General features: G+C 44.3%; 1 protein-coding gene across 1 annotated transcript in view; it reads left to right on the top strand.

Moving 5' to 3' along the window:
- Positions 1-27,428, top strand: part of TMEM163 (transmembrane protein 163) — a 220,787-nt gene that overhangs the window by 184,710 nt on the left and 8,649 nt on the right. The window contains exon 6 of the mRNA XM_046659366.1: positions 23,799-23,910. Within this exon, the coding sequence (XP_046515322.1) occupies positions 23,799-23,910 (112 nt within the window). The remainder of the gene's footprint in view (positions 1-23,798; positions 23,911-27,428) is intronic.

Genomic DNA, 27,428 nt, shown 5'->3' with positions numbered 1-27,428 from the left:
AGAGCTGCAGGCATGGGGACAGGACCCATGGGCAGTGAAGAGCTGCAATGGGTTGAGGGTTAGGGCTAAATTTATAAGGCATAGGTATGTGAGTTGTTTCTTTACAAGGCAAAGGAAAGATCAGGAAAAAAAAATCGTTAAAATGGTATCAGTGCAGGTGGGGTCTGGTTATTGGGTGGTCGTATAACTTTAGATATGAATCGGGTCATATAGATTGGCATGTAGGCCAGGACGCCTTGGGCTTCTCTCCCTGGGACAGCCTTGATCCACATCACTGTTAGTTTGGGATAGTGTGCCTGTGACCAGAATATGAGCATTTGGTGACAAAGCCACATGTCACTGACTTGTTAGAGAAACATTTGATACTTCTCTGGGAAGTAGTTTTGGGGCACTGGGTAAAAATTCTTAATCCTTAAATAATCCTATTAAAGTGGGCTCTCTGATCATTCCAGCCCTCATGGACTCAATACAGGATGTTTACCCTAAAGAACTTTTCCAAGGAGAGGCAGAACGTGAAAACCAGGCTGGCAGTGGGCGCTCGTGAAGGTCAGCTGCTCCGGAGGGACCTTGGACTTGCTCCTTTATTTTCTGTATGGTGGCTGTCCTAAGGAGGAAGGATGATGCAGAGAGGGTTGTAAGAGGACACAACTGAGTTAAAGCTCTCATTGTTCAGAGCTGTGGTCTTCGGCCCTACCCCCTACTGCTAGTGAGAAGCAGCTTTGGTGAAAGTTAGTGTTCCCAGTAGGTCCTTCTGCTGTCCTTCTGTTTTACCTAACCCCATCCCCCCTCCATCTGGCATTCCCCAAATACCACCCGGCCCAGTATAGGTGCCCATTCTCTGTGCTCCCGTGACACCTCATGTTGATTGCTGTGGTAGATCTGAGCACTCTGCAGTGGAGTTTTCTGTCTCCTTGTCTCCCCAGATAGACTGTAAACTCTTTGAGGACTTAGGCTTGCTGTCCTCCCAGCACCTGTTAGGGCCTGGCGTGTAGGAGGAACTCAATGAATGTATGTTGAATGAATGAATTCCTGCATGCATGAGGCCATTGGCTGTACCAGGCAACTGGCTAGAACCACACTTAGGAAAGGAGTGTAACCAAGAGGACCTTATTCTTCAAGGAACCCCAAACAGAAGCTGCCTGAAACCTTGCTGTGGACATTGTTATACCCCCGTGGGAGAAATAGAGCTAGCAAAGAGGGCTTGTGCTAGACCACTCTCCCCCATTCATAGCCTTGAGTTCTTTTCTCTTCCGTGCTTTGGTGCTAGTGATGTATGTGAAAAGGTGGTATGCAGGTGAGGCAGCCATGTATTATGGCTCCTTTGACCATCACCCTTGAATTTTGTATGATACATATTTATATCCTTAGGAAATGTAACATTGTTGTGTGTGTTATTACATGCATGGATATTGTACATATCACACTGCAGCTTTTTAAATTGACGTGTTTTTAAAATCTAGACTATTTATGATGTTAATTGCTGTCGTATAAATTCATGTACTGCAGCCACTCTTCTGTTGATGGGCATTTGGGTAGTTTCCAGGTTTTTACTATTACAAAGCTGCTAGAGTGAATGTTGTTGCACTCTCATGGTAATGAGTAATGTGTGCAGATGGTGTTTCTCCAGGGTAGATGCCTGAGAGAGGAATTTTTGGATAGTAGAGGGTGCACATGTTTTAATAGATGCTGCCAAGTTGCCCTTCAGTGTGGCTGCAGCAGTTTACGTTCTCAGAATATCACCATCCTTGATATCTTCACAGTTTTCCAGTCTAATGGGTGAAAAATGGTATCTCATTTTAGTTTGTTTTCCATTGATTATTGGTGAAGTTGATTATACTTTTTTATATGTATGGTCTGTTTGTGTTTTCGCTTTTATGAACTGCTTCTTTGTGTATCCTTTGCCCATTTTTCTGTTGTTGTCTTTTTCTTACTGGTTTTTAGGAGTTATTTATTTCTTCTGAGTATCAATCTTGTATACAAGTTGCAAATATTTTTTCCTAGTATCATTTTTCTTTTTAATATTGTATATCTTTTCTATTAGAAGTAGCCCCCCCTTCCATTTTGGTGTAGTCAAATTTATTAAATTTTTCCTTTATGGGGTTGTGGTGGTTTTGTTTCATTGGAGGAGTAGGGGGTTAAGAATGCGTTACTGTCTTGATGCCATAAAGACATATGCCTATATCTTCTTATTGTCTTTTAATACATGTAAAAAAAACATTAGCCTTTAAAACTGAATCTTTAATTCATCTAGAATTTATTTTTGTGTTTGATATGAGCTAGGGATCCAATTTTGTTGATTTTTTTTCTCAGAAGAACATACCACTTTCCTGATACCATTTCACCCCCTCCATCATACATCAGATTCCCATAGGTGCACAGCCAGCCCTGAACTTGCTGTTCATCTGCTGGTCCTTCTGTTCTAATGTCATACTTCTTAAATTTCTATAATTACAGTAAGTCTTAATGTTTTGTCACCCTCTTTTCTAGATTCTTCAAAGTGGTTTTGACTAATGTTGCATTTGTAGTATAGTCATGTTCCATATAATGATGTTTGGGTCAATGACTGCATATCTGATAGTGGTCCCGTAAGATTATAATGGAGCTGAAAAATTCCTATAGCCTAGTGACATCATAGCCATTGTAACATTGTAGTGCAATGCATTACTCACATGTTTGTGGTGATGCTGATGTAACCAAACCTACTGTGCTGCCAGCTGTACCAAAGTATAGCACATACAATGATGTACAGTACATAATGCTTGATAAAAAATGGCTATGTTACTCGTTTATGTATTTACTATACTGTAGTTTTCATCATCATTTTAGAGTGTATTCTTTCTACTTATAATAAAAAGTTTACTGTAAAACAGTATGCCATGTATGCTGGCAGCAGCCTCATACATCTCGTGTTTCTTGATTGCATCATTTTGTCTTGTGCTTGATTTAATCTCATGCTGTTTTGTTTATCATGGCCCCTAAATGTACAAAATCCACTGCTAATGTTGCCAGTAAGAGGCCACAGTGAGTGATTGACGTGGAAACAAAATTAAAAGTGATTGCAGAGTAAGAAGGTGGAAAATTGGTGATGGTTATTGCTTCCCTGTCAGACATGTCCCATTTCACCATAGCTACGATCTTGAAGAACAAAAACAAAGTGATGGAAGCTGTTAAAGGATCTGCTTCATTGAAGGCAACGAGACTAAAAATCATTTAAGAAGAGCCTGTATCAGACATGGAGAAATTTCTAAGGACCCGGATTGAAGACCTGATACAGAAGCATATCTCTCTCAGACCATGACAATCATGACCAAAGCAAAAATTTTGTTCATGATGTTGAAAGAAAAGGCTGGACCTGACCATGATGTTGAATTTACTGCTAGCTCTGGGTGGTTTAAATGATTCAAGAATCATTATTCATCACATTATGTGAACATGAGTGGTGAGCCTGAAAGTGCTGATATGAAGGCAGCTGAAGAATATTTGGAAACTCTAGATGAGCTGATTCTGGAGGAAAATTACTTGCCAGAGCAAATATTCAATATGGTTGAGAGCTCCCTATTCTAGAAATGGATGCTTGAAAGGACTTTCATCCATCAGGAGGCCAAGTCAATTCCAGGTTTCAAGGCTTTTGAGGACAGGATAACAGTCTTTCTTGGGGACAGTGTTGCAGGCTACAAATTGAAACCTTTTGTGATCTGGCACAGTGAGAATCCCAGGGTCTTCAAGCGTATCAATAAGCACATACTGCCAGTCTATTACAGAAGCAATAAGAAATCATGGATGACCCAGCTCCTCTTCCAAGAGGACCTCCTGTTTGGAGAACAACATGCCTTTCAAGATTTTGCATGTTGTTGATAATGCTCCTGGACATCCATGTTTTAATGCTGACCTTCATCCCAACATCACAGCAGGGTTTCTCCCTCCAGACACCTCCTCTTTGATCCAACCAATGGATCAAGGATTTGTAGCGGTTTTTAAGGCCTACTCCCTGAGGAGGACATTTGCCCAGGCTATTGCTACAACTGAGGAAGACACTGAGAAGACATTAATGCAACTCTGGAAGGATTACGACATCCATGACTGCATCAAGGACCTTGGGCTTGGGGTCATGTCACCAAAAAGTGTATGAATTGCATCTGGAAGAAGACACTCAAGAGGTTCGTCCATGACTTTAGAGGATTTGCCGAGGATGAGGAGGTTGCAAAAATCAACAAGGCTGTGGTTGAGATGGCAAACAACTTAGCCTGGGTGTGGATGAGGATGGCATGCAGGAGTTCCTAGGTCTAGTTCCTGAGGAATTGACTAATGAGGTGCTGTTGGAACTGGAACAGGAATGCGTAGCTGAAGAAGAGACAAGAGAAAAGGAAACTGCAGGAGGAGAAGAAGAAGAAGAACCCGCAAGAAAATTCAGTGAAGGGTTTAGCAGAAGCTTTTGCAGACCTCAGCAAGCTCCTTAAAAAGAACCCTGACACTAAAAGGTTTTCATTAACAGAGAGGAATGCTCATGGTACATTTATCTGCTTACAAGCAAATCTACAATGAAAAAAAGAAATAAACCAAGCAAACCACCATGGACATATTTCTGAAAAGAGTGACATCTCCTCAAGAAGAACCTCAGGCAGGTCCTTCAGGAGGTATTCCAGAAGAAGGCACTGCTATCACAGATGACAGTTTCACGCGTGTTCCTGCTCCTGAAGACCTTCCAGTGGGACAAGATGTGGAGGTGGAAGACAGTGATATTGATGATCCTGACCCTGTGCAGGCCTGGGCTAATGTGTGTGTTTTTGTCTTCGTTTTTAACAAGAAAGTTTAAATAGTAAAAAAAAAAAAAAATTTTTAACTTTTAAAAATAGAAAAAATTTTACTGTTTATTGAATAAGGATATAAAGAAAGAAAATATTTTTGTATAACTGTACAGTGTGTTTGTGTTGCGTTATTACAAAAAAGTCAAAAAGTTAATATATTTAAAATTTATAAAGTAAAAAAGTGACAGTAAGATAAGTTTATTACTGAAGAAAGAAAAAATATATTTTTTAAGTTTAGTGTAGCCTAGTGTACGGCGTTTACAGAGTCTACAGCAGTGCACGGGGATGTCCTAGGCCCGCACACTCACTCACCACTCACTCCCCCAGAGCAACTTCCAGTCCTACAAGCTCCTTTCATGGTAAGTGCTCTGTATAGGTGTACCATTTTTTCTCTTTTATGCCATATTTTTACCGTGCCTTTTCTATGTTTAGACACACAAATACTTACCACTGTGTTACAACTGCCCACAGTATTCAGTACAGAAACATGCTGTACAGGGTTGTAGTGTAGGTGCAACAGGCTATCCCATACAGCCTAGCTGTGTAGTGGGCTATACCATCTAGGTTTGTGTAAGTACATTCTATGCTGTTCACAGAATGGTGAAATGGGCTAACAACACATTTCTCAGAATGTGTCCCTGTCATTAAGTGATGTGTGACTGTACTCCATATGAATTTCAAAATCGGTTTGCCAAGTTTAATGAAAAATCCTGCTGGACTATTGAGTGAAGTTGCATTAAATTTACTAATTTTGAGATAATTGGCACCTTTTAACTATTGAATCCTCCACTCCATTTCACCTTTCTCTATTCACATTTTCCTATATGTCCTGTAGTGAAATTTTGTAATCTTCTCCAGCAGGACCTTATACATTTTTATTGAGGTTATTCCTTTATATTTTGTGAGCTTGGTTGCTATTTTAAGAGCTTTTATTTAGTTCACTTTCTAAATTATTACTGCACAAGAAAGCTAATGATATTTGGATATTGATCTTGTTAACCTGTAACTTTGCTGGTTTTTTTTTTTTTTGCTGAGGAAGATTAGCCCTGAACTAACATCTATTGTCAATATTCCTCCTTTTTTGCTTGAGGAAGATAAGCCCTGAGCTAACATCTGTGCCCATCTTCCTCCACTTTATATGTGGGTTGCCTCCACAGCATGGCTGTGATGGGTGGTGTAGGTCCGCACCTGGGATCCAAACCAGTGAACCCGGGCCGCTAAAGTGGAGTGCACTGAACCCAAACACTACACTATGGGGCCAGCCCCCATTTTGCTGACTTTTTAAAACATTAGTTTTATCAGCTGATTATTTTGGATATATTATATAATGGCAATTTGTCTTTCCTTTTTAATTCTAATATTTCTTTTCTCCTTGTCTTATTTATTGGCCAAGATCTTCAATACAATATTGAACGGTTTTCTGCTGATTTTGGAGTGACTATTTGATTTCTTGATTACTAAGAGTTTTTTTTTTTAATCAAATAGGTGTTGAATTTTGAGCACTTTTTCTGTACATACTGAGATGTTTCTTTTTCTTTAAGATGTTAATATTTTGAATTAATCAATATTCTAATATTGAAGCATCCTTGCATTCTTGGGGTTAACTCTGTTTGGCCAGAAAGTATTATTCTTTCAATCCATTGCTGGTTTCCACTTACTATTTTATTTAGGATTTTTGCCTCTGTGCTCATGAGTGGCATTGGTCTAAAGGCCCTGTCCTTGTGTACCACATAGGATGAGTTCTGTAGCTTTTCTTTTCTTCTTTTTCTGTGCTCTGGAGTATTGGTTACTCCAAGAGACAAAAACAGTCCTTTTGCTGAGGAGTATTGGTTATAACGTAGGAATTACTAGTTCCTTGAAGTTTTAGTAGAACTTCTCTGCAAAGTTGAGCCTCTGGCCTTTGGGAGAGGCAGCAGAGGATGTTCTCAGTTAGGATAATGGACGCTGGAGCCAGACTGCCTGGGTGAATTAGCTGTGGGACCTTGGACATGCTGCTTCCCCCCCTTGGCTCCAGTTTTCTCATCTGCAAAACAATAAGCACAACATTAGTACCTACGTCATAGAGCTGTAAGGATTGGTTAATGTGTGTAAAAAGCATTTTAAAAAGCGTCCAGCACTTAGTGCTACAATAAGTGTTTGCTGCTTCTATCGTTATCATCATTATTGTCATTATGGAGGTTTTCTCTTGCCATCTCGAATATTTTTAGAGTTTATGTTTTGGGAACAATTTTCAAAATTTTTTTTTCTAGAAAATTGCCCATTTTATCGAGGCTTTCAAACTTAGTACATGAACGTTGCTCATATTACTTTCATATGATTTTTAAAAATCTCGACTCCATCTGTCCTTGTGGGCCCTGTTGTATTGCTAATGTTTGTTTGTGCTCTGGTTTTTTGTCTCTTGAGCTGGCTTGCCCAAGGTTTGTTTTATTCATCTTTTTCAAAAACCTGCGTTTGGTTTTTCAGATCGAGTCTGGATTTGCTTTCTAGTTCACCAAGCTCTTGTCTTTGGTACTTCCTCCTAGTTTGTTCACACTCAGTTTTGGGGAGTGGGTAGGTGAGTTTTATGTTTGTTTATTTTTCGTTTTTAGTTTTTGCTGTTGGTTTATTTTTTCCTTCTGTTTTGTTTTCAAACTACAAGAGAGACAAAAACAGTCCTTTTGCTGAGGAGCTGGCAGAGGAGATTTGGCAGAATGCGTTCTGCCTGGTGCTTTTCCACGGTGTGTCTTTTAGGTGTCAGGCGCTTTCAGATTCTGGCCTGACTTCACTCCACGACATAAGGACCTCTGACGGAGCGCTGAGGTTTATCAGTGTGAGAAACAGTTCACTGACTGAACCACCTGTGAGTGCCCTTGGGCTGTCCATCTCAAGGAGCAGGCTGGGCGTGTCCATGTGTTCCTCAGGGTGATGGCAGGTTGATGTGTCAACTTGTCTAGACTGTAGTCTCCAGACATTCAGTCAACACTAATGTAGGTGTTACTGTGAAGGAATTTTGTAGATGTGATTAACATGTATGATCAGTTGACTTTAGGTAAAGGAGGTTATCCTTGATAACCTGGGTAGGCTTGGTCCAGTCAGTTGAAAGCCCTTAAAAGCAGAATGAGGGTCGGCCTGGTAGCATAGTGGTTAAGTTCCCATGCTCTGCTTTGGTGGCCCAGGGTTTGTGGGTTCAGATCCTGGGTGTGGACCTACACTCTGCTCATCAAGCCATGCTGTGGCGGTATCCCACATTCAAAATAGAGGAAGATTGGCACAGATGTCAGTGACAATCTTCCTCAAGCAAAAAGTGGAAGATTGGCAATGGATGTTAGCTCAGGGCCAATCTTCCTCACCAAAAAAAAAAAGAAAAAAGAAAAAAAAGCACAGTATGAAGCCTCCCTGAGGAAGAAGATATTCTGCCTGTGGATAGCAGCTTCAGCTGGTGCCTGAGTCCTGGCCTGCCCTTCCTGATGGTTGGCTCTCTGGATTTCAGTCTTGTCTAGCCAGCCAACACAGTCACATAAGCCAATTCCTTGCAATAAATCTCTTAATACTTATCTCCTCCTGGATCTTTTTCTCTAATAGAACCCTGACTAATACCCTCAGAAACTACTGCCCTGAAATATTTTCTTTATATTGTTTTTTATTTTTATTTAAGTTGTATATGTATATGATTTAAATAGCCAATTATTCTGCAAGACTCATTATAAAAAATAAACCCCTCCTAGAGGCAACCGTTTATAACTCCTTTCAACCTCCACATCTCTAAGTAACATTTGTATGTTGCTACTGCTTGCTTTTTCAGTTATAGATATGATTTCTTGACATTTCACTGTGGTTTGCCCTTTCACCATCCCCCATTGCCCACTTACCTCCCAGTACATTTACATTGTTATTTTGCTTAGGTCAGTAGTCAATATTGTTATTTTTATGATTGTAAATGTTATTCATAGCTGAGCCCTGTAGTCTTGTATGATTTGTTTTTTCCTTTCTTGCGTTACATTGTATGTTCCCTGATACTAATAAATGAATGTATAACATAAATCACACACACACACACATGCAAACACACACACATGTATATATGTGCACACTTCAGGTCTGCTCCACAGCTGTCATCTTGGGATCCCGTTCATTGTAATCCTGGGGATTCATTTTACTTTTCTCTTAGGTTGTGTCTTATTGGATCCCGTGTTCTTGTCTTTCACGGTTTACTCCATTGTTTTGGAGGAGCACATCCTCCAGTAGCTTCCTAAGAACAGATATAAGGAAGGTAAATTTTTTGAGACTCTGAATGTCTTAAAATATTGGTGTTTCTGTCCTCATCATTTATTTGGTAGTTTGCCTGGGTAGAAATGAGTTTGCTTTTAGAATTTTGAAGGTATTAATCCACTGTCTTCTAATTTCTAGTGTTGCTTTTGAGAAGCTTAGTGCAATTCTAATAACCAATCTTTTGGTTTTGATTTTTTGTTTTTTTAAAAAAAGCTCTGCTTTTCCTCTTTGGAAGTTTGTAAGATCTTCTGTTTGTCCTCAGTGTCCTGAAAGATTACAGTTGTTAGCCTCGGTAAGGATTTTTTTTCTCTCCATGCCTTGTGCTAGGCACTTAGACCATTTCGTTCTGGACCTTGTGTGCTTCAGTTCTGGGAGTTTTTCTTAAATTATTTTGTTAATGAGGTTTTTTTTGCTATTATTTTCCCTATTCTGTATTTTTAGGCTTTATATTATTAAAATGTTGGACTTCTTGAACTAGTCTTCTAATTTTGTCTTCTTTTCTCTCCTATATTTTATGTCTTATGTTTTTGTTCTACTTCCTGAGAGATTTTCTTAACCTTATCTCTTGATGCTTTTGTTAAGTTGTCAACTTCTGTTATGTTTTTAAATTCTAAAAACTTTCTTTTTTCTTTATATGTTCTTTTATAGCATCCTTTTCTTGTCTGATAGGTACAATATTTCCTCTCTCTGATGATGTTAACAATAATTTTAAAAGTTTTCTCCTCCCTGTATACCATCATGAAGTGACATTTTTCTATGTGTTTGGTCTCTGTCTTTCATATTAGATGGCTTCCCAAAGTCTGGTGATTATTAGCTTTCTGATTATATTTAAGAAGAATTTATTTATGATTGTGTGTGGGTTAGGCTTGTCAAACGTGATCTTAATTCTAGGGCAAGAGTTTTTAACCTGGTGTTTGGGTCCATGGATGGAAGTTAACAGATCCATGAACTTGAATCAGAAAGAAATTTTGTGTTTATTTTCATTTAACCTGTATCTGAAATTTAGCATTTTCTTCTATCATAAAATTAGGCAATGAACCACGGTTGTAATATTGGAGTGCTTGTGACTTTGTCATCAACAAAAATCAGATATATTTAAGATTGGTTTTGGCAGATATCTCAAAATATTATTTGTGGTTATCAGAACTTAAAATTACTGTATTACTGTATTAGATCCATTAGAATTTGCTATTTAATACATTAATTTAGAAGCCCTATTTTTTTTAAAAGCACAATTTTTAATGTCATTAAGTGTATGCTAATATAATTGGTTTCCTTTATAAGTGTACGTTTTACTTAATGCACTTGAAGTTTTGTTCTCTGTTCCCCTGGGCTAGTCGCATTCACAGGTCAACAGGTAAACTTCCTTAAGCCCCTCTTTTCAATGCAGTAGCCTCTGCCCTCAGCTGAGCCTGGTGCACGCAGCAGGAGACCCTTTATTTTGTTTTCTGTAGTGAATACGCTTTCTCCCCTGCTTGGGAGCCGAGGTCAACACACTCTGGGCAGTGGGGGAGGCGGTCTGGGCCTCTTCCAGACATTGTCAATTAATCCTCCTGCTTTTAGTCTCACCTCTTTCACCCCCTATTCCAGGAGTGCCTCGTGGCATTGCTTCCTGAGCCTTTGGGGGTTCTGACAATTTGCTTCTTGACCTCCCCCTGTGCCCCAGGAGACCACATTCCCTGACCCTGTAAGGGGTCTACTTTCCCAGCTCCCACAGTCGTGTGGCTGTTGTCCTTCTCTTGTTGTCTTTGTCCTTGTGGGTTCATTCCTTAAAAAAAAATTCCTAAGCTGTCATTTAGTGGCCTTACAAAAGCAGAATGTGTGTGTTCATGCCACCATCGTAAATTGGAATCCTTTCTGATTTTTAAGGCATTTTCAAATATATGAAGCAATATTCTTAGCCTTGTGAATTCTTTGTTGTTTTCCCTTTGTTTGGCCAAAATTGAAATTCAGGGCCATTAGGCAACGTTAGAGGCAGATTGTCCTCCATTTTTTTAGGTATGAAGGGCAGTATATTTTAGGTCGACAGATGGGTGTACCTTCAGCGTCACTGACTAGCTGTGTGACCTGACTCTAGGGGGATTACTTAACCTCTCTGTTTGGGGTCATAATTTCTACCTAGCAGATATCTTCCAACAGTTGTGTTTAAAATAAAATTAAATTGTTTTTAAGCATTTGGAAAAGAGTGTCGTCTCTAATGGACATTGATAATAGCATCTGCTTATATTACTATGACTGTTATTTAAGGAACTCTCTTATTTGATACTGGGGTCTTGGTGTAATATTCCTCGGTGTAGTACTCATACCAACAAAGGGAGCAGAGGCAGGCGGCCAGCAGATCCTACTTCTTTGCAGAGCGGAGCTATTTGAGGGCCGTCGTGCCTCTGTGTCGTGACAGTTTAGCTGTGGGGTGTTATACTTGGTCCCAGTTTTAGGCAACCCCAGAGGTGTCGCTTCCTTTAGATGCCTCGTGGTCACTGGGGGAGGAAGGTGTGCGAGCCCAGCAGGACAGCTCATCTCAGATCCCACGGCTGTGTTCAGGGATTAGAGTGCTCCGCCCCAAAGAGCCTTACGTTCCTATCTTGCATGAGAAAGCAGCAATCGGACTCATTTCCCGGAAGCCGGGCTGCCTCTTGGAGTGGCAGCCAAGCGCTTCAGGCCCTTCTTGTTCCTGTGGCAGTCTAGTGCCTCCACTGATGCTGCCTGCCCTCCTCGACGGCATCCCGGGACCCCGCCAACCCGGGCTTCAGGGGGCCCGTGGAGGTGGGCATCCGCTCCTTTCACAAGACTTCACGGGGCCTCAACAGCCAGGTCGGTCAGCCCAGCCGGGAATCACTCTGCAGTCTGTAAGTCCCACCAGGGACCCCGATGTCCGCCAGCTGCAGAAGCTCCTGGCTGCTTACCTGATTATCTAAACGGCAACTCTTGACCCTCCTGACATCAAAATGGTCTGATGCTAATTTAAAAATTGTGAAGACATTTAATGTGAATCCATGGTAATTTGTCAATATAATTTAATAACCAAGGGAAATTGAGGGCTTGTGCTCTGGTAATTTCCTCCACATCTGCCAGCTTTTCTCATCTGCTGGGGGCGGGGGTGGGGGCAATGGTGATGAAAAGACCTGAGGATGAGAGTGACTTTTAATTTCACCTGGGGCCGTAAATCAATATACATTTATTATTTAGCCAGCACCAACATTTCCCTGGGTAATTCTGTAACACATGTAGTGTCAGAATGGTTTGAAATTTGTCCTCATTAGGGAAGCAGAGGACGCCGTTTTTGCAGGCATAGGCAAGCGAGCCTTCATATCCCCACATGTGGTCACACATCTTCTGAAAAGGGACAGTGTTGGTCTTTGGGGGAATGAGCGGGTTGGGTTTCCAGCCCCGGCCTCTGTCTGGTGTTAGTGCCACAGTTCACCGTGACCTGGATTTACAACTACTGATATCAACCATGATGAGGAATAAGCTTAAAGTAGGAGGTGGCAAGTGGTACTTCAGGGAAAAAAATCATTTCTACCAAAGGTTTTCCTGTGAACACCACCATGAGTAGAAATGCTCTGAGGAGAGGCTATATGGTGAAGTGGGGGTGGTCGCAGGGGAGGCTGAGAAACTCAGTGTGACAACATTAGAAATTGCTGCTGGCTAATGGTCAGCCAGAAACAAGGATCATCCATTTTATGTGATGATGTGGGTCATTAGGAAGATGAATTTGATTTATGGGTGTTAATTCACACCCCCACCTCTATTTTGGTGTACGGGATGTTGGTGGGAGTGATGGGGGCGTCTTAGTGTGTTCTGGCTGCTATAACAAAATATCATAGACAGGGTGTCTTAACCAACAAACATTTATTTCTCGCAGTTCTGGGAGCTAGGATGTCTGAGATCAAAGTGCCAGCAGATTAGGTATCTGGTGAGAGCTTTCTTCCTGGTTTACAGGTGGCCGCCTTCTTGCTGTATCCTCATATAGCAGAGAGAGAGACAGAGATCCTTTCTCTTATGTCTGTTCTTATAAGGGCACTAATCCCATCACGAGGGGCCCACTCTCATGGCTTAATTACCTCCCACGGGCCCCACCTCCAAATACCATCGCATTGGGGATTAGAGCTTCAACATCTGAATTTTATGGGAACACAAACATGCAGTCCATAGCAGAGAGAATGGGGTTCAGCTTTAGTCAGGCAAGTTGAAGGGGTCGGAAAGTTGCATTGGGACATCCTGATGGCCAGGATCTTGGTCAATGATTGGGCTGGCCTTTTGAAAGGCTATTGGTAGACACTGATGGGAGACGTTGTTCTAGCAGCTTCTCCACCTGAGCTCATTTCACCCTATTTTGACCTGAAGGTACAGCTCTCATGATGGCTGATGGTCTTCTGTGTAAAGGGAGAGGATTAGACCCCATGAGCTTCCTTCCTATTTCTTTGCTCAATCCTTGCATCAATAACTGCCCATCTCCATTGGGAACCTAAATAAAAAGCCTGGTGTCAACAGGAGGCAGCGAGATTGAATTATTAAAAACCCTTCATGGGGAGGTCTGTGAAACTAATCACTGGGATAAGACTCAACAACAATACAGAACATACTATTGCCGCCTGCAACAACATGGATGAGTCTCAAAACATTACTTGGGGGCCGGCTCGGTGGCATAGTGGTTAAGTTCATGCACTCCACTTCAGCAGCCCAGGGTTCACAGGTTCAGATCTGGGCGTTGGACCTATACGCCATTCATTAAGCCATGCTGTGCAGGCATCCCACATAGAACATAGAGGAAAATTGGCATGGATGATAGCTCAGGGACAATCTTTCTCAAGCAAAAAGAGGAAGATTGGCAACAGATGTTAGCTCAGGGTCAATCTTCCTCACCAAAACATCCCCCACAAAACATTATGTTGACAAAAGAAGCCAAACAAAACAATACTTATTGTATGATTCCATTTATATGAAATTCAAGAATAGATGGAATTAATCTCTGGTGACTGAGGTCAGAAAGTGGTTGCAGAGGGTGGAGAAAGGGACATGAAGGAACTTTCTAGGGAAATTAAAATGTTCTGTTTTTCTTGGGAGTGGTTAAATGGGTGTTACCATTGACAGAATTCGTCAAATCAAATGTCTAAAATCTGTACATTTTATTTATTTATTTTGAGGAAGATTAGCCCTGAGTTAACATCTGCCGCCAATCCTCCTCTTTTTTGCTGAGGAAGATTGGTCAGGAGCTAACATCCTTGCCCATCTTCCTCTACTTTATATGTGGGATGCCTGCCACAGTATGGCTTGACAAGTGGTGCATGGGTCGACAACTCGGATCCAAACCAGCGAACCCTGGGCTGCCGAAGTGGAGTGCGTGAACTCAACCACTACGTCACCAGGCTGGCCCCATAAAATCTGTACATTTTATCATATGTTAATCATACCTCAATAAATTATATAGTTTAAAAAACACCTAATCCCTAGGTGCCTTTTGGGGGCAGGGTATTAGTCAATGGTGATGAATTTTAGCCCTGTGATTGCTGAACTCATGGTGGGATCTCCTTGCCTGGCCACTTCTTTCTGACCGTTTCCCAGGTCATAATCTCTATGTGCTCCTGTCCCGCACTTGTCCAGACCACTTTCCATCCACTTACTGCTTTATCCCAGTTCAAAGGGAATAACCAACTTGTTTCTAAATCAGCACTATCCAGTAAAACTTTCTGTGAAGATGGAAATGTTCTAGATCTGCTATTGAGCACTCGAAATGTGGCTCGTCAAATGAGAAACTGATTTTTTGGTTTTGTTAATTTTAAATTTAAGTAGCCACATGTGTGTTTGAATGTAAAAAGTGCTATTAGAAAAGAAAACGATCAAGGGATGGGGAGCGATGATAGTCAGGGACCATCTCACTGAGGAGGTGATATCTAGCAGAGGTATGATGGAGGTGAGGGTGTGAGAGGAACAGCATGAGTAAAGGTCCTGAAGTAGGAATATGCTCATCATGTTGGAAGAACAAGGAGGAGTCCAGGGTGGCTGGAGCAGAGGGAGAGAGGGGGAGAGTGGTAAAAGTGAGGGCAGAGGGGTCAGGTTCATCCCATTGGTTTGGTTTGGCTTTGCTGAGAGGAGCTGGAAAAGATTACTGTCTTAGCAGTGTACATCAGTTCATGAGGACTCTTATTTGCCAAGTCACCAGACTGCATGTGGGGCAGTGCAGGGGCCCTGCATCCTCCTGGAGAAAAGCTGACCAAGGCTCAGATCTGGCTGACCAAGGTCTCCTGAGCTAGGCTACAACGACTACTATCACACATCAGCACAAGGATCCTCCCCCCAATTAGGTTTTATCAGCTCTCTCCCCTAATTGTCTTTGAATCCTAAAATTAGCCCTGTGGCTTTCACTGTATTCCAGCCTGAGCTTAGAGAATTGGAAGGGGTTGGTAGTGTCAGGCTGCCAAAGCTGAGATGGAGGGTGCTTGGGAACTCTGAGCTTTGCAACCGTCTCTCTGCTGTCTTGGGGGAGCCACCTCCTCCTTCTGAGCCTCAGTTTCCCCACCTGCAGCATGGATTAGATGATCTCTAAGCCCCTTTCCAGTTCTCATGCTCTATGATTTTAAGACCATCTCGTGTTTATACAGAAGGTACCCTCTTTCTTGTCTACTGGTGGACCAGACTTCAAGAGCTGGTGATGGTGGTTCTGGGGAACATGGGGGGGGGGGGGGGGGGGTGTCTCCATGACTTGATCTATTAGGTAAGATGGGATTAGTCTTGGCTTAGACCAAAGAGTTTGGGGTGGACAGCTTTTTGTACTCTAGGGGTCTCTCAGGTTCTTGGAATTTCTCTGTAAGCAATTTGTTCTATTGAGTTAAGGTGTTGCTTTTCATGTTTTGGGACCAATTAAGTTGGAAAATTACAGACTTAAGGCATTACTGGCTCTTGGAAAAGACACTCCACTCAGGTGGACTGACCGTTGGCCTTTGTCCCATGCAGTCTGGAAGGTGGAGGCTGTGATGCAAGCAGGCTGAGGTGGCTTCTCCTAGGCTGTCCTGACGCTTGGGTTGGGGGCCCCGGGCGATTGCCCGGAAGGGCAGGAGGAGCTCAGCAGCCCTGGCCATGGGCGTGGGGAGGGCTGTGGCAGTTGAGCCTTTGTTCCCACAGCCTTGGCTGGCAGGGAGCAAACGGATACGTTCAGACCCAGCTTGTGTCTGATATCTTGGAGCATGAGTGTGGCCATGAAGACCCTTCTGGCTTTCACAGAATTTCAGCCTCGCCCTGACCGATGTCGTGCTTCCCTCCAACAGTCCAGGGAAAAAGCTGGTGCTCAAGAACACTGTCTGTCCCTGGGGTGGTGTTTCTCCCCATTCCAAGGTACATTCCAGCATCCCGTTGATCATTAAAAAGCTAATCAGCTTAGCCCTCTCCTCTCCCTGCCCTACCTTCCCAGGATTGCCTTTACAGATTAGGTTTTTTGTTTTTTGAGGAAGATTAGCTCTGAGCTAACATCTGCTGCCAATCCTCTTCTTTTTGCTGAAGAAGATTGGCCCTGAGCTAATATCCATGCCCATCGTCCTCTACTTTATATGTGGGACACCTGCCATAGCATGGCTTGATAAGTGATGCATAGGTCCACTTCCAGGATCCGAACTGGTGAACCCCGAGGCTGCTGAAGTAGAGCATGTGAATTTAACTGCTATACCACCAGGCCGGCCCCGAGATAGGTTTTTTTTGTGAGGAAAGTTAGGCCTGAGCTAACATCTGTTGCTTATCTTCCTCTTTTTGCTTAAGGAAGACTGTCGCTGAGCTAACATCTGTGCCGATCTTCCTCTATTTTGTATGTTGGGCGATGCCAGAGCATGGCTTGATGAGTGGTGTTTAGGTCTGTGCCTGGGATCTGAATCCGTGAACCCTGGGTCACTGAAGCAGAGTGCACAAACTTAACCACTCTGCCACCGGGCTGGCCCCCAGAGTTAGATTTTCAACTTTATTGACCTTCCACAGGGTCAAGATGACAAATGGCTATATGGATCAACATTTCTGCCTCTTCCCTAAAACTGCGTGTAAAAGACTTTATCGATTATGATTTTGACATCCCTCCGTGCAGTGTAGCAGTTCGTTTCACAAACATTTATTATTGCAATGGGGATAGATACTGAGGTGGATGAGAATGGATGCCTCCCCTCAGTGAGCTCACAGGAGAGGGAGACAATGAAGGAAACACATGCAAGCCCGTGTCATGGGACCCATGAGAACATGGTCCAGCAGGGGCATGGAGTGGACGTGTCAGTTCTTAGAGCATGAGCTGTCAGGAAATGCTTAATAGAGGAGGAAACACTTGAGATAAGTCTAGAAAAAGGAGTGTTTACCCACCCAGACAGTGAAAATACATCAGCAGGAAATTCAGGAGACTTGAAGTCAGCCTATCTGGGTCCGTGTGCCACCACTGACCTCTCTAAGCTTCTGATTTAATCTTTGTAATGACTGTGCTTTGATCGCAGTCCTCTACTCACATTATCATAATGTACACAATGTCCATTATAATGTGCATTATCTGAATTATGTAAATATTAGGAATTGTCACCTAAGGGTCCCTGAGATAAACTTCTTTTTTAAAAAAATTAGTTTTATTGAGATGTGATGTAAATACAGTAAAATTCACCCATTCAATTTGATAAGATGTGTTAGATGTTTATAGTCAGTCACAGAAATGCCACAACAATGAAGACAGAGAATATTTCTGTCACTTTAAAAAGTTCCATCATGCATTTGGCAATCATTAATTACCTCCTCTCCCCAGCCACTGATTTGCTTTCTGTCAGCATAGTTTTCCTTTTCTGGAATGTAAGATAAATGAAATCATAAAGTATTTAGTCTCTCGTATCTGCTTTCTTTCATTTAGTATAATGCTTTCGGAATGCAGCCATGTTCTTGTGAAATGTATCAGTAGTTCACTCTTTTTCATTGCTGAGTAGTATTCCATTGTACGGATAGATCACAGTTCGTTTATCCATTCATCAGTTGTTGGGTGGTTAGGTTGTTTCCAGTTGTTTGACACTATGAAAATAGCTAAGAACACTGGCGTGCAGGTTTCTGTGTGGACATAGGCTTTTGTTTCTCTTGGGTTAAACGCCAATGAGTAGAATTGCTGGGTCCTGTGGTAAATCTGTATTTAACCTTAGAAGGAATGGCCAATCTGTTTTACAAGTGGCTGTACCATTTTATATTCCTACCAGCAGCACCTGAGTGTTCCAGTTGCTCCACATCCTTACCGCAATTGGTATTCTCTCTTTTAAATCTTACTGATCCTGATGTGTATATCATAGTATCTCACAGTGGTTTTGAATTACATTTCCCTGCTGACTAATGATGTTGGCAATCTTTTCATGGGCTTATTTGCTAGTCATATATCTTCTTTGGTGAAGTGTTTGTTCAAATATTTTGCTCATTTTTTTAAATTAAATCATCTGTTGTCTTCTTATTGAGTTGTAGAAATTCTTAATATATTCTGAATGCAAGTCCCTGAACATACATGTTTGCAAGCATTTTTTCCCAGACTATGACTTTCCTTCATTTTCTTAATGGTGTCTTTCAAGGAGCAAAAGTTTTTAATAATACTTTTGGTTAGGTGAAAAATGATACCTCAGCGTAGTTTTGGTTGTTGTTTCTTTTATGAATGAGTTTAAGCATGTTTCCTATGTTTACAATGCATTTTAATTTTCCAATTGTCTTTTGCCTGTGTCCTGTGCCCATTTTCTATTCGTTTTTTGTTTTTTTCTTATAAGTTTCTAGGAGTTCTTTATGCATTAAGGAGATTAGCCCTTTGTGATAATATCTTTCCTAGTTTGTATATAACCTCTCCCCTGCACACGTTTTAATTTTCACATGGTCAAGTCTATTGATTGTTTATGGCTTTGAGACAGTTATAAAAGGCCTTCACACTACAAGATCGTAAAGAAGCTTGCCAGCACAGACATAATTCATGTAGCATTAACCCATACATTTACCCTTGTCTTCTGAGTGAGTGGCTAGTTTTCTTGAATCTTTTTGTCCTGATCGTCTATCCATTCAGTAATGATTCAGCTGTGAGAAATCATAGGGCCACTGCTGGTAACAGTGGAAACTGATAGCTAACTAGGAAATAGTGGTCCCTCTGTTCTTACAGAGTCCATGTTTCAGTAACGAGAGATGTTTACGAAGCTATGGATGAGGCATCCTTGCCTAATTTACAGCTGGGAACAAATTCAGATCCTGCCCCTAGCTGAGTGACCCTGGACAAGTCCCTTAGCCTCTGTGTGCCTGTTCCTCCATCTGTCGGATGCCCGCTTGACTAGACTGTGAGAGGTGAGGGAGACCCAATCGCTGTGGCCGCACTTTGAAAGAAGTCCGCGGTGGTGCCGACCTCCTCAGGTTGCGGTTTCTCATCGTTAGCCGCGTCTGCTCTGGCTTCCTGATTCGGGAAGGAATCCTCTCAGAAACTCCTTCTCTTATTTCGCTCAGGACTGTCTAAGCTCGGGCTGCCATAACAAAATGCCATACACTGGGTGGCTTAAACAACGGGAATTTATTTCTCCTCGTTCTGGAGACTGGAACTCCAAGACCGAGGTGCTGGCAGGGTTAGTGTCTGGTGAGGGATCTCTCGTTGGGGGACAGACAGCTGCCTTCTCCCTCTGACCTCACCTGGCCTGTCCTCAGCATGTGTGGGTGGAGAGAGAGTGAGAAATCTCTCTTATAAGGGCCCTAGTCCCATCATGAGGGCCCATCTGCATGACCCCATCTAACCCTAATCACCTCCCAAAGGCCTCATCTCCAAGTACCATCACATTGGGGGTTAGGGCTTCAACATGGGACATTTATGTCCCCCTAAAAAGCCCCCAGTCCGTGGCAGGGACTGATGTCTTGAGCAGGTTGATGACTACATCTCTGATGTTACGCTCATGCTAACAATAGACTTGGTGGCTGTGTGAAGAGAGGAGAGCCAGGTGGGCTCTGGGTGGGAAATCACAGAGAACTTCCCGGATGCTGAGAGCTGGTTTGGGGAGAGGGGGTTTGGCAGGTCTGGGCCGTCCCGGGTCCTCCGTGGGTTCTTTTGCAGGGTTTACTTTTTTCTGAAGCAGATCAGTGCAGCAGTAGCGAGGAGCACCTTCTAGCTCTGGGTGAGGCTTCAGGATGGCCGCGATGTCTGCGCTGCCAGACTTCAGGAAGGCAGTTGCTCCTTCAGAGCTGATCCGGGGAGCAGAGGGTGGTTGGTAGAAATAATCCACGGACAGGAAAAACCTGGTTTTGCCTATTGGCTTTTCCATTTACTGTGTGCCAGGCACTGTCTAAGCCTTTTGAAACATCCTTAGGGAGCAGTATGTCAGATTCAAGCAGAGGAGGGAGCCACTCCAAGGGGCACGGAATAGGGCTTTGTTGCAGGCATGAGACCTTACAGGACAGTGGGGGCTACTGAAGAAGCCCTGTCAGACTTCTGCCCCAGAGTCCGGGCCTGAAGTCAGCAGGGCCGCCTGGCAGGAAGGAAGGGTGGGCAGAGAGTGAAGCAGAGCAAGGACAACCTGGTGCATGAAGATGGACCAGAACTGCACCTTGATGACACAGGTGACCTGCAGCAGAAGCCTTTTGCCATGAAGCTGTATACACGCCTGGCTCGGGACTCAGAGGAGCTGTGGGCCTGGCTGCTGCCCTTCCCCTCCACTAAGGTGAGCCAGTGGACCAGCAACACATCCATGGGCGGCAGCAGCACCTGCTGCCCTCCACCTGCCTTCAGGGCCTAGGGGCCACTTCACTTCTGTCTTCCAAATATCACCCAGATGTCCCTGGTGGTCAAGTGTGACTCACAACCACTTAGGAAGGGAATTCTGGGAAATGTAGTTCCTGTTGATCGCTATGGACACAGTACACAGCCACCAAGGGTGGTAGCTCTATTCTTTTTTCCATTTTACAGATGTGGAAATGGAGGAAGAGATGGAGGGAGATTCAGTGACTTGCCCAGCGTCACTCAGTTATTAAGTAAGGCTTCTGCTTTAGTGTCTTTAGCTACTACACTGCTTCTACTTTATTATATCATAACTCTACCCCCCTGTTCCTCCAGGAAGTGGACCTCAGAGCCACTCAGTCCATGGAAACCTTCGCCAAGATGAAGCTTCTAAGGTGAAGGGTGGGTCCAAAAACCTTCCTGCTGATAAGCTACTGTGGATCCCAATCATAGCTTCTCTTACATTTCTTTACATTTCACCATGCATACTTTTTTCTAGGTAGTCAATTCCCTATGTTTCTTTTATAGGAATGCTTGCCATACTTTGTCTGGGGCTCACCATTAGCATCTAGTGTGGCATGGATAATGTTAGTGCACGGATCACGTGTTTGGTCCCTTTAAGAACAATTGCTGCCTTTTACTGCACATCAGCCACTTGCCAGGGGCTGTAGGTACCACGCTGCCCTTTATGGAAGACGGGATTGAGATGTGAGAGCTTGGGTTTGTTTCCCCAGTAAGTGATGGAGTCTAGATTTGAGCAAAGGTCTGCTGGCACGTCATAGCTCTTCAGCAGGCAACCCCCCATTCAACGATGGGCCCCCTGGATTAGCAGACCCAGGAGAGGACCAGCAAAGCCACCGTGGCTCTTCTCGAGATGTATCTGGAGGTGAGGGGTCCCCCTAACCTAGATGGGGCCTAGATGGGGTGAACACAGGCTTTTTCCACCTCTGGAAATTTAGGGATGAGGGCTTTGCAAACAGAGAGATTGAATGGAGCCAGAAAGGCTTCAGGCATGCGGTGAGCAAAGTATGAATTCAGCCTCCCAATTTGGAGCCTTAAAATCTGTCTCCCAACTTGGGCTTTCTGAATGCCATCAGCTCCTGGGTCTATGTTGATATGTGATTCCTTAATCATGCTCACTATTTCCTGTGGGTGCCATCTCCCATAATTAGACTGAGTCCCTGCACAAAGGGAATTTTGATTTGGGGGTCTTTCCCCACCCCAGCCCCACCCCCTGTGGCCCCTGCTGTGTAACCTCATGCACAACAGGGACTTGGGATCTGCCAAGAGACCAGGTTTGGCACAGTCCTTATCGATAATTTGAAGAGGTGAAACTTTAGTGAGGTGATTATTTAAAAAAAAACTTTAAAATTTGAAATAATTTTAGATTTATAAAAGAGTTATGAAGACGTTACAGAGTATTCCTGTGTACCCTTCATTCAGCCTCCCCCAGTGTTAACATCTCACGAAGATAACCAGGCTACATTTACCCAAACTATGCGATTACATATTAACTAAATTCCAGACTCTATTCTGATTTCTCCAGCTTTTCCACTTGATGACCTTTTTCTCTTCCAGGATCCAGTCCAGGCCACCATATTGCTTCTAGTTTTCGTGTCTCCTTATCTCCAATTTGACAGTTTCTCAGTCATTCCTGGTCCTTCAGGACCTTGACATGTGGGAAAAGTAGTGCTCAGGTATTTTGTGGACTGTCCCCCAAAACGGGTTTGTTTGATGTGTTTTCGCGATTCAGCTGAGGTTATGGGTTTTGGGTGGAACACCAAGACATGCTCTTCTCATCACGTCACATCATGTCAGGAGGTATATGATGTCAGCATCACTTATTAATGGTCATGTTAATCTTGATCACTTGGCTAAGATCGCTCGCCAGCTTCTTCCACTTCAAAGTTACTATTTTTCCCTTTCTACGGCGTATTTGTTAGACACCAGTCACGAGTCTAGCCCAAAGTCAACGGAAGAGGGAACTAAGCTGTGCCTCCTGGAGGAAGGAGTAGCAAAGGATTTGGGAACATATGTTAAAACTAGCCACCATTGACCAGTACTGGGGGGAGACGCTTTGATGCTCATGCAGATGTCCTGTTTCCCGGGAGGTGATTTTTCAAATGACTTTGTTCAGTTTTGAACCCAAGGAAATAGACTGTCTTTCCTCCACCAGCTTTCTGTCACCAGGTTAATGAATTTGAATAATAAAGTACTTGAGGAATCCTATTTCTTTGGGTAGATATGATGCTTTATCAGATTTCTGCTGGCAGTCGCATTTTAATCTAGGAGAATCTGAAGGCTGTGTCCCACAGGGGTGATGCATGGGAGCTCCAGGCTGAGGAGCTCACTGGGCCCTGCTGTTGTGAGATAGTGGTGCTCGCCTTTGCATATGTGACTCAATCATTTGCTTGCAAAGGTAAGGTAACAGCTTACAGGAAGTGCAAAGATAACATCAATAGCAGACTATTTTTAGACACCTTTTTCCCACCTTGAAGTCTCTATATATTTGAACTTCCAATTGCCTTGTGTGAATTTAAGGAAAAAATATGGTTATATATAGTTTCAGCCATAATTGACCCTGTGGCAAATTCAGTTGGCTCTGTGTTCACCTGTTCTTAGGTCAGTGGTGTACTTACGTGGTCCATAATTCTTAATCAGCTGCTTTTCGAATCTGTGGAAAAACACTACATAGAAGGCACTGTTTTTAGCATTCTGACCAACTCTGTTATTGATCAATGATTGCCAATCATTTCAGCAGAATAGTGAGAAGGAGAATCTCCCACAGGAAAAGAAATACTTAATGGGTTTCTAAGGAAATATAAATCTGGATTATCTGGTTTTGATCCTCTTTTCCAATTCTCAGCGACACAGGTAACTGAGGTATGAAAACAAGCAGTATACTCCCACCTGGTGGCAGCATACCCAGCTGATTATTTGTTCTGGGAACAAAGCTGGTTTTTAAGGCAAGTGGTTTGCAGATGATCCGCTCTAGCAGGAGGTGAACTATTGAAATCCAAAATTTTCTCTTCTAGGATGACTTCCTGTTCAGCGTCTCCATTTTAAGTGGGATCCTTTGCAGCATCCTGGCCGTGTTGAAGTTTATGCTGGGGAAGGTTCTGACCAGCAGAGCACTCATAACAGATGGTGAGTAAGGCCAGGGTGCCTGATCTCTGGGGGCTGAGCTCCCAATGAGGGAAGATGCTGTTTGGGTCACTTTTAGTTGCTTGTCTTGCAGAAGAGCTCAACAATCTGGAATCCTTTCCTCACTGTCCTCCTCTCTGCAGGCTGCTAAATGATTCTCAGCGTTCCCAAATCAGGGCAGAAGTCCTGTACCTGGGAATTTAATAAACTCTTCATGCATCACCTCCACTCTGAGCTCTTAACAGGGTGTATTGGGGCTCCCAGCCTCTTAATCATGAATCACAAAGGACCTCCTGGAGTCTTGGCTTTCATGTGCGTTGCGTAAGAAGTAAAGGTCTTTTCTGGGTTCTATCAGTTTCCTTTGTGAATTCTCCATGCTCATTTTCCCCTCCAGTTGGTGAGATGCTCACCTGGCAGTTAAGCTGCAGTTACCAGGGCTTCACTGGGCAAAGGATCCATGTGTTCTCTGCTTAAAACCCAAACCAGGTAGAAGTGTCCCCATGGGTCAGGAGGAGCTCCTGCGTGGCCTTTGCAATGACAGAGGAGGGTGTGTGAAAGTAGGACCGCCACCAACTAGTGCTGGCAAGGGGACAAGAAACTTGACAAACACTGTCGGCTGCTCATTTTCTTTGTCTTCATTCCTGAGTGTGTGCAGGGGATCAGGAGTAGAGCGGTGAGCCCCCGTACTGTGGGATGGGAGGTCAAAGGGTGAAAACTTGTGGGTTGGTGGGTGTGTCTGCACAAAATAGAGCAGAAATTGTTGCATTTCTTTTTTAAGAAACGAACCACTTTACCCCCTAAACTCTGAAGGTTCTCGCCTATGTGAAATACCTCAATGCAGATGTGTGTGGGTGGCTGCTGTTCTGTTGTGGACAGGGCGGGTAGCAGTGCAGAGGGCTCTTCTCTCCCAGGTGACAAAGCATGGTGACACGTGCGGGCTCTGACTCCTCGTCCTGATGCCCTGCTGTGTGTGGAGCGGGGCAGGTGGGCAGGGAGTCACAGTGAGGTTGCCAGCTTTTCGACTGCACTGCCCTGGAGTAGCATCGCCTGTGTGTATGTATGTGGGTGGGTTCCTTTGAACAGGCCTGAAGAAGTTGGGGTTATATGATCTGATAGGCTGACTACAAAACCAAGGGACCCCACATGCTAGTCTGTTGACCACTACCACTGGCAGCATCACAACTGCTTGTGGTGTGTGTTAAACACACAGATTCCTGGGCCTCCCCACTGAAGATTCTGATTCTGGAGTGTGAGGTGGGGCCCAGGAAGTCATTTTACACCAGCGCCCAGTCCACGGTGCACACTGAGGTTTGCTGCTGCCTCCGTGGCCAGTCCTCAGGACACACTGCCACCAGGGAAGGTGGACCCTGCAGTGTGCAGTGCTCCTATATGCTGTTTCGACCAACAGCTCTCAGAATCCTTCCTCTAGTGAGCGTTTCTAGGGCTCACTCTTTGCTTCCACCCCTGCGAGATGCCGCCTCTCTCCCTGGGCTGCAGAGCCCATTTGCCCAGATGAAACGAAAACTTTTTAAACAGTAGCAGCTGTTTAAGAGACGAGGAGGATCGGCTGCCAGGGTTGAGCCGTCCTGTTCCCTGCTCTGCTTTCAAGCGGCGTGAAGGCCCCTGTGTGTCCCAGGCGGCCCAGCCCGGCTCCTCCAGCTCCAGATGAAGCCCTGAGGCTGCCTTCCTCCATCAGGGCGAGTGCAGTTGGGATTCAGCTGACCTCAGGTCTGGTTTGCTGGAATTAGATCCTGATGCTGCAGTCACACTGGACTTGGGGGTTACAGAATTCTCTTGTGCCTGGTGCTGTGGGTGGTGCCATGTTAGCTGGGGAAACAGCTCCTAAGGCAGAGTCAGAATTACCCCTCTCAGGTGTCTGTCCTGTTGGTGTGAACAGTCCTGCCTGGTCCCCGAGAGTGGGGTTGCAACTGAGTTACATCACCCCTCTGACATATATGGATCGCTCTGTCTATCAGAGCCAGACCTGAAGACCTTGTGGTTCTGTCCCATGGGAACGATGCAGGCCCGCCTGAGGGCACAGCCTGCCCACGTCTCCTGAGGTCTCTGTTACCCACTGAGACAATGGATTCATGGGCAGTTTGCAGTCTGACCCTAATTGTCCCACGAGACCCTGGCCCATCTCGGTGCCCTTTCCTCTCTGGGTCAGACCCAGAATTTGGGGAGAAATGTTCAATCCTGTGATTTTTCTGGTCTGCTGCTTTTTCATCTGAAAAGAAAATACCTCCTTTGGCTGTGGGGTCCTCCTTTCCTTAGGGGTGAGTGGCGCAGGGGTGCTTGTGCTGAGAGCCGCGTCCGCCTTAACCAGGGGTTTAGAGGTGGGTGTTCCAGCCACCTTCGAGGTTCTTTCATGCTGCTCTGAGGGACACAGCTCTGCCTGGGCCCGTTAGGCCTGAGCAGAGCAGAGGCCTGGCTGGGTTTGGCTTTCCCTGCGGTATGTTCTGTGCCCCTCTCTCTGTGTCTCTTTATCAGCAACATGCAGAATGGGGAAGGCAGGCCTGGGTCGGGGGCTGCACCGGTCAGCACAGCTTTCTAGGCTCCCAGTGGTCAGAACTCTGGGGTTCCTCTCTCAGATCCGAGTTGGACCCTTAAGTCACAAAGCCTCTCAGAGTACTGGCGTTGTATCTGTTCAGGTGACCACAGTCCAGACACAGGAAGTGCCCTGTGGAAGCCTGAGTGTGCACCCAGCAGTCAGACACCTCCCTCCCCCGCATGCCCCCCGTCAGGCCCTCAGGCAGGAGGCTGTGTCCCCCTCCCCACCCGTGACCATGGGGCTCGACCCCCTTCTCAGAGCAGTGGGCCCTATGCCTTGACTGGTGGTTCTACTGAACCTCTTACAGATATTCCAGATACCAACTTTCTTTTAGGCTTCACTGTTCTTCTAACTTCTCGCCATTTTACTTGGTGTACAGAGAAGATGAGTCTGTTTTTTCTAATGAAATAACTTCTGACTTTGTGATTTTCACACACAAAACTGTCCACACGCGTAAGCAGTATTTCCATCATGCTCTTGAACCGGGGAGGAGTCATTAAAGTGGAAGTGGATGGTTTCAGTGAAAATTGTTCCACAAACAGGTGGAAAGTGGGGAAGAAGGCTCTCAGGCAGAGGGAATTGTGGGAGAGAACCTGGGGCATCTGCGGGGGCGCGTGAGGAAGGGGGCACGCAGAATCAGGGGCCCCGACGGTGGGCAAGGGCAGGTCATGAAGGATGTTAGGTGAAGGGTAGGATTTTGGATATTTTGCCAAATATTTAAACAAATGAGGTAATGTGATGGATGTTTTCTAATGAGCCCCTTGGCCGTAAAGCTGGAACAGAGTGGAAGGAACAAGGGCTGACGTGGGGAGAGGTCTTGGGGAGCTGAGGGGAAGGCGGTGGTATGGCCAGGGGTGAGGGCAGAGGGGTGAGGATGTAGGGGATTTGAGGAAATGTTGGCGATATTAATAAAATGGGCAGGGCTTGGGGATGCTTTGGCCATGGGGGTTGGTGAGAGAGAGACAGACAG

Source organism: Equus quagga, chromosome 4, assembly GCF_021613505.1.
Source record: "Equus quagga isolate Etosha38 chromosome 4, UCLA_HA_Equagga_1.0, whole genome shotgun sequence".
NCBI classification, from domain to species: domain Eukaryota; kingdom Metazoa; phylum Chordata; class Mammalia; order Perissodactyla; family Equidae; genus Equus; species Equus quagga.
This window is presented reverse-complemented; position numbering and strand designations above follow the sequence as displayed.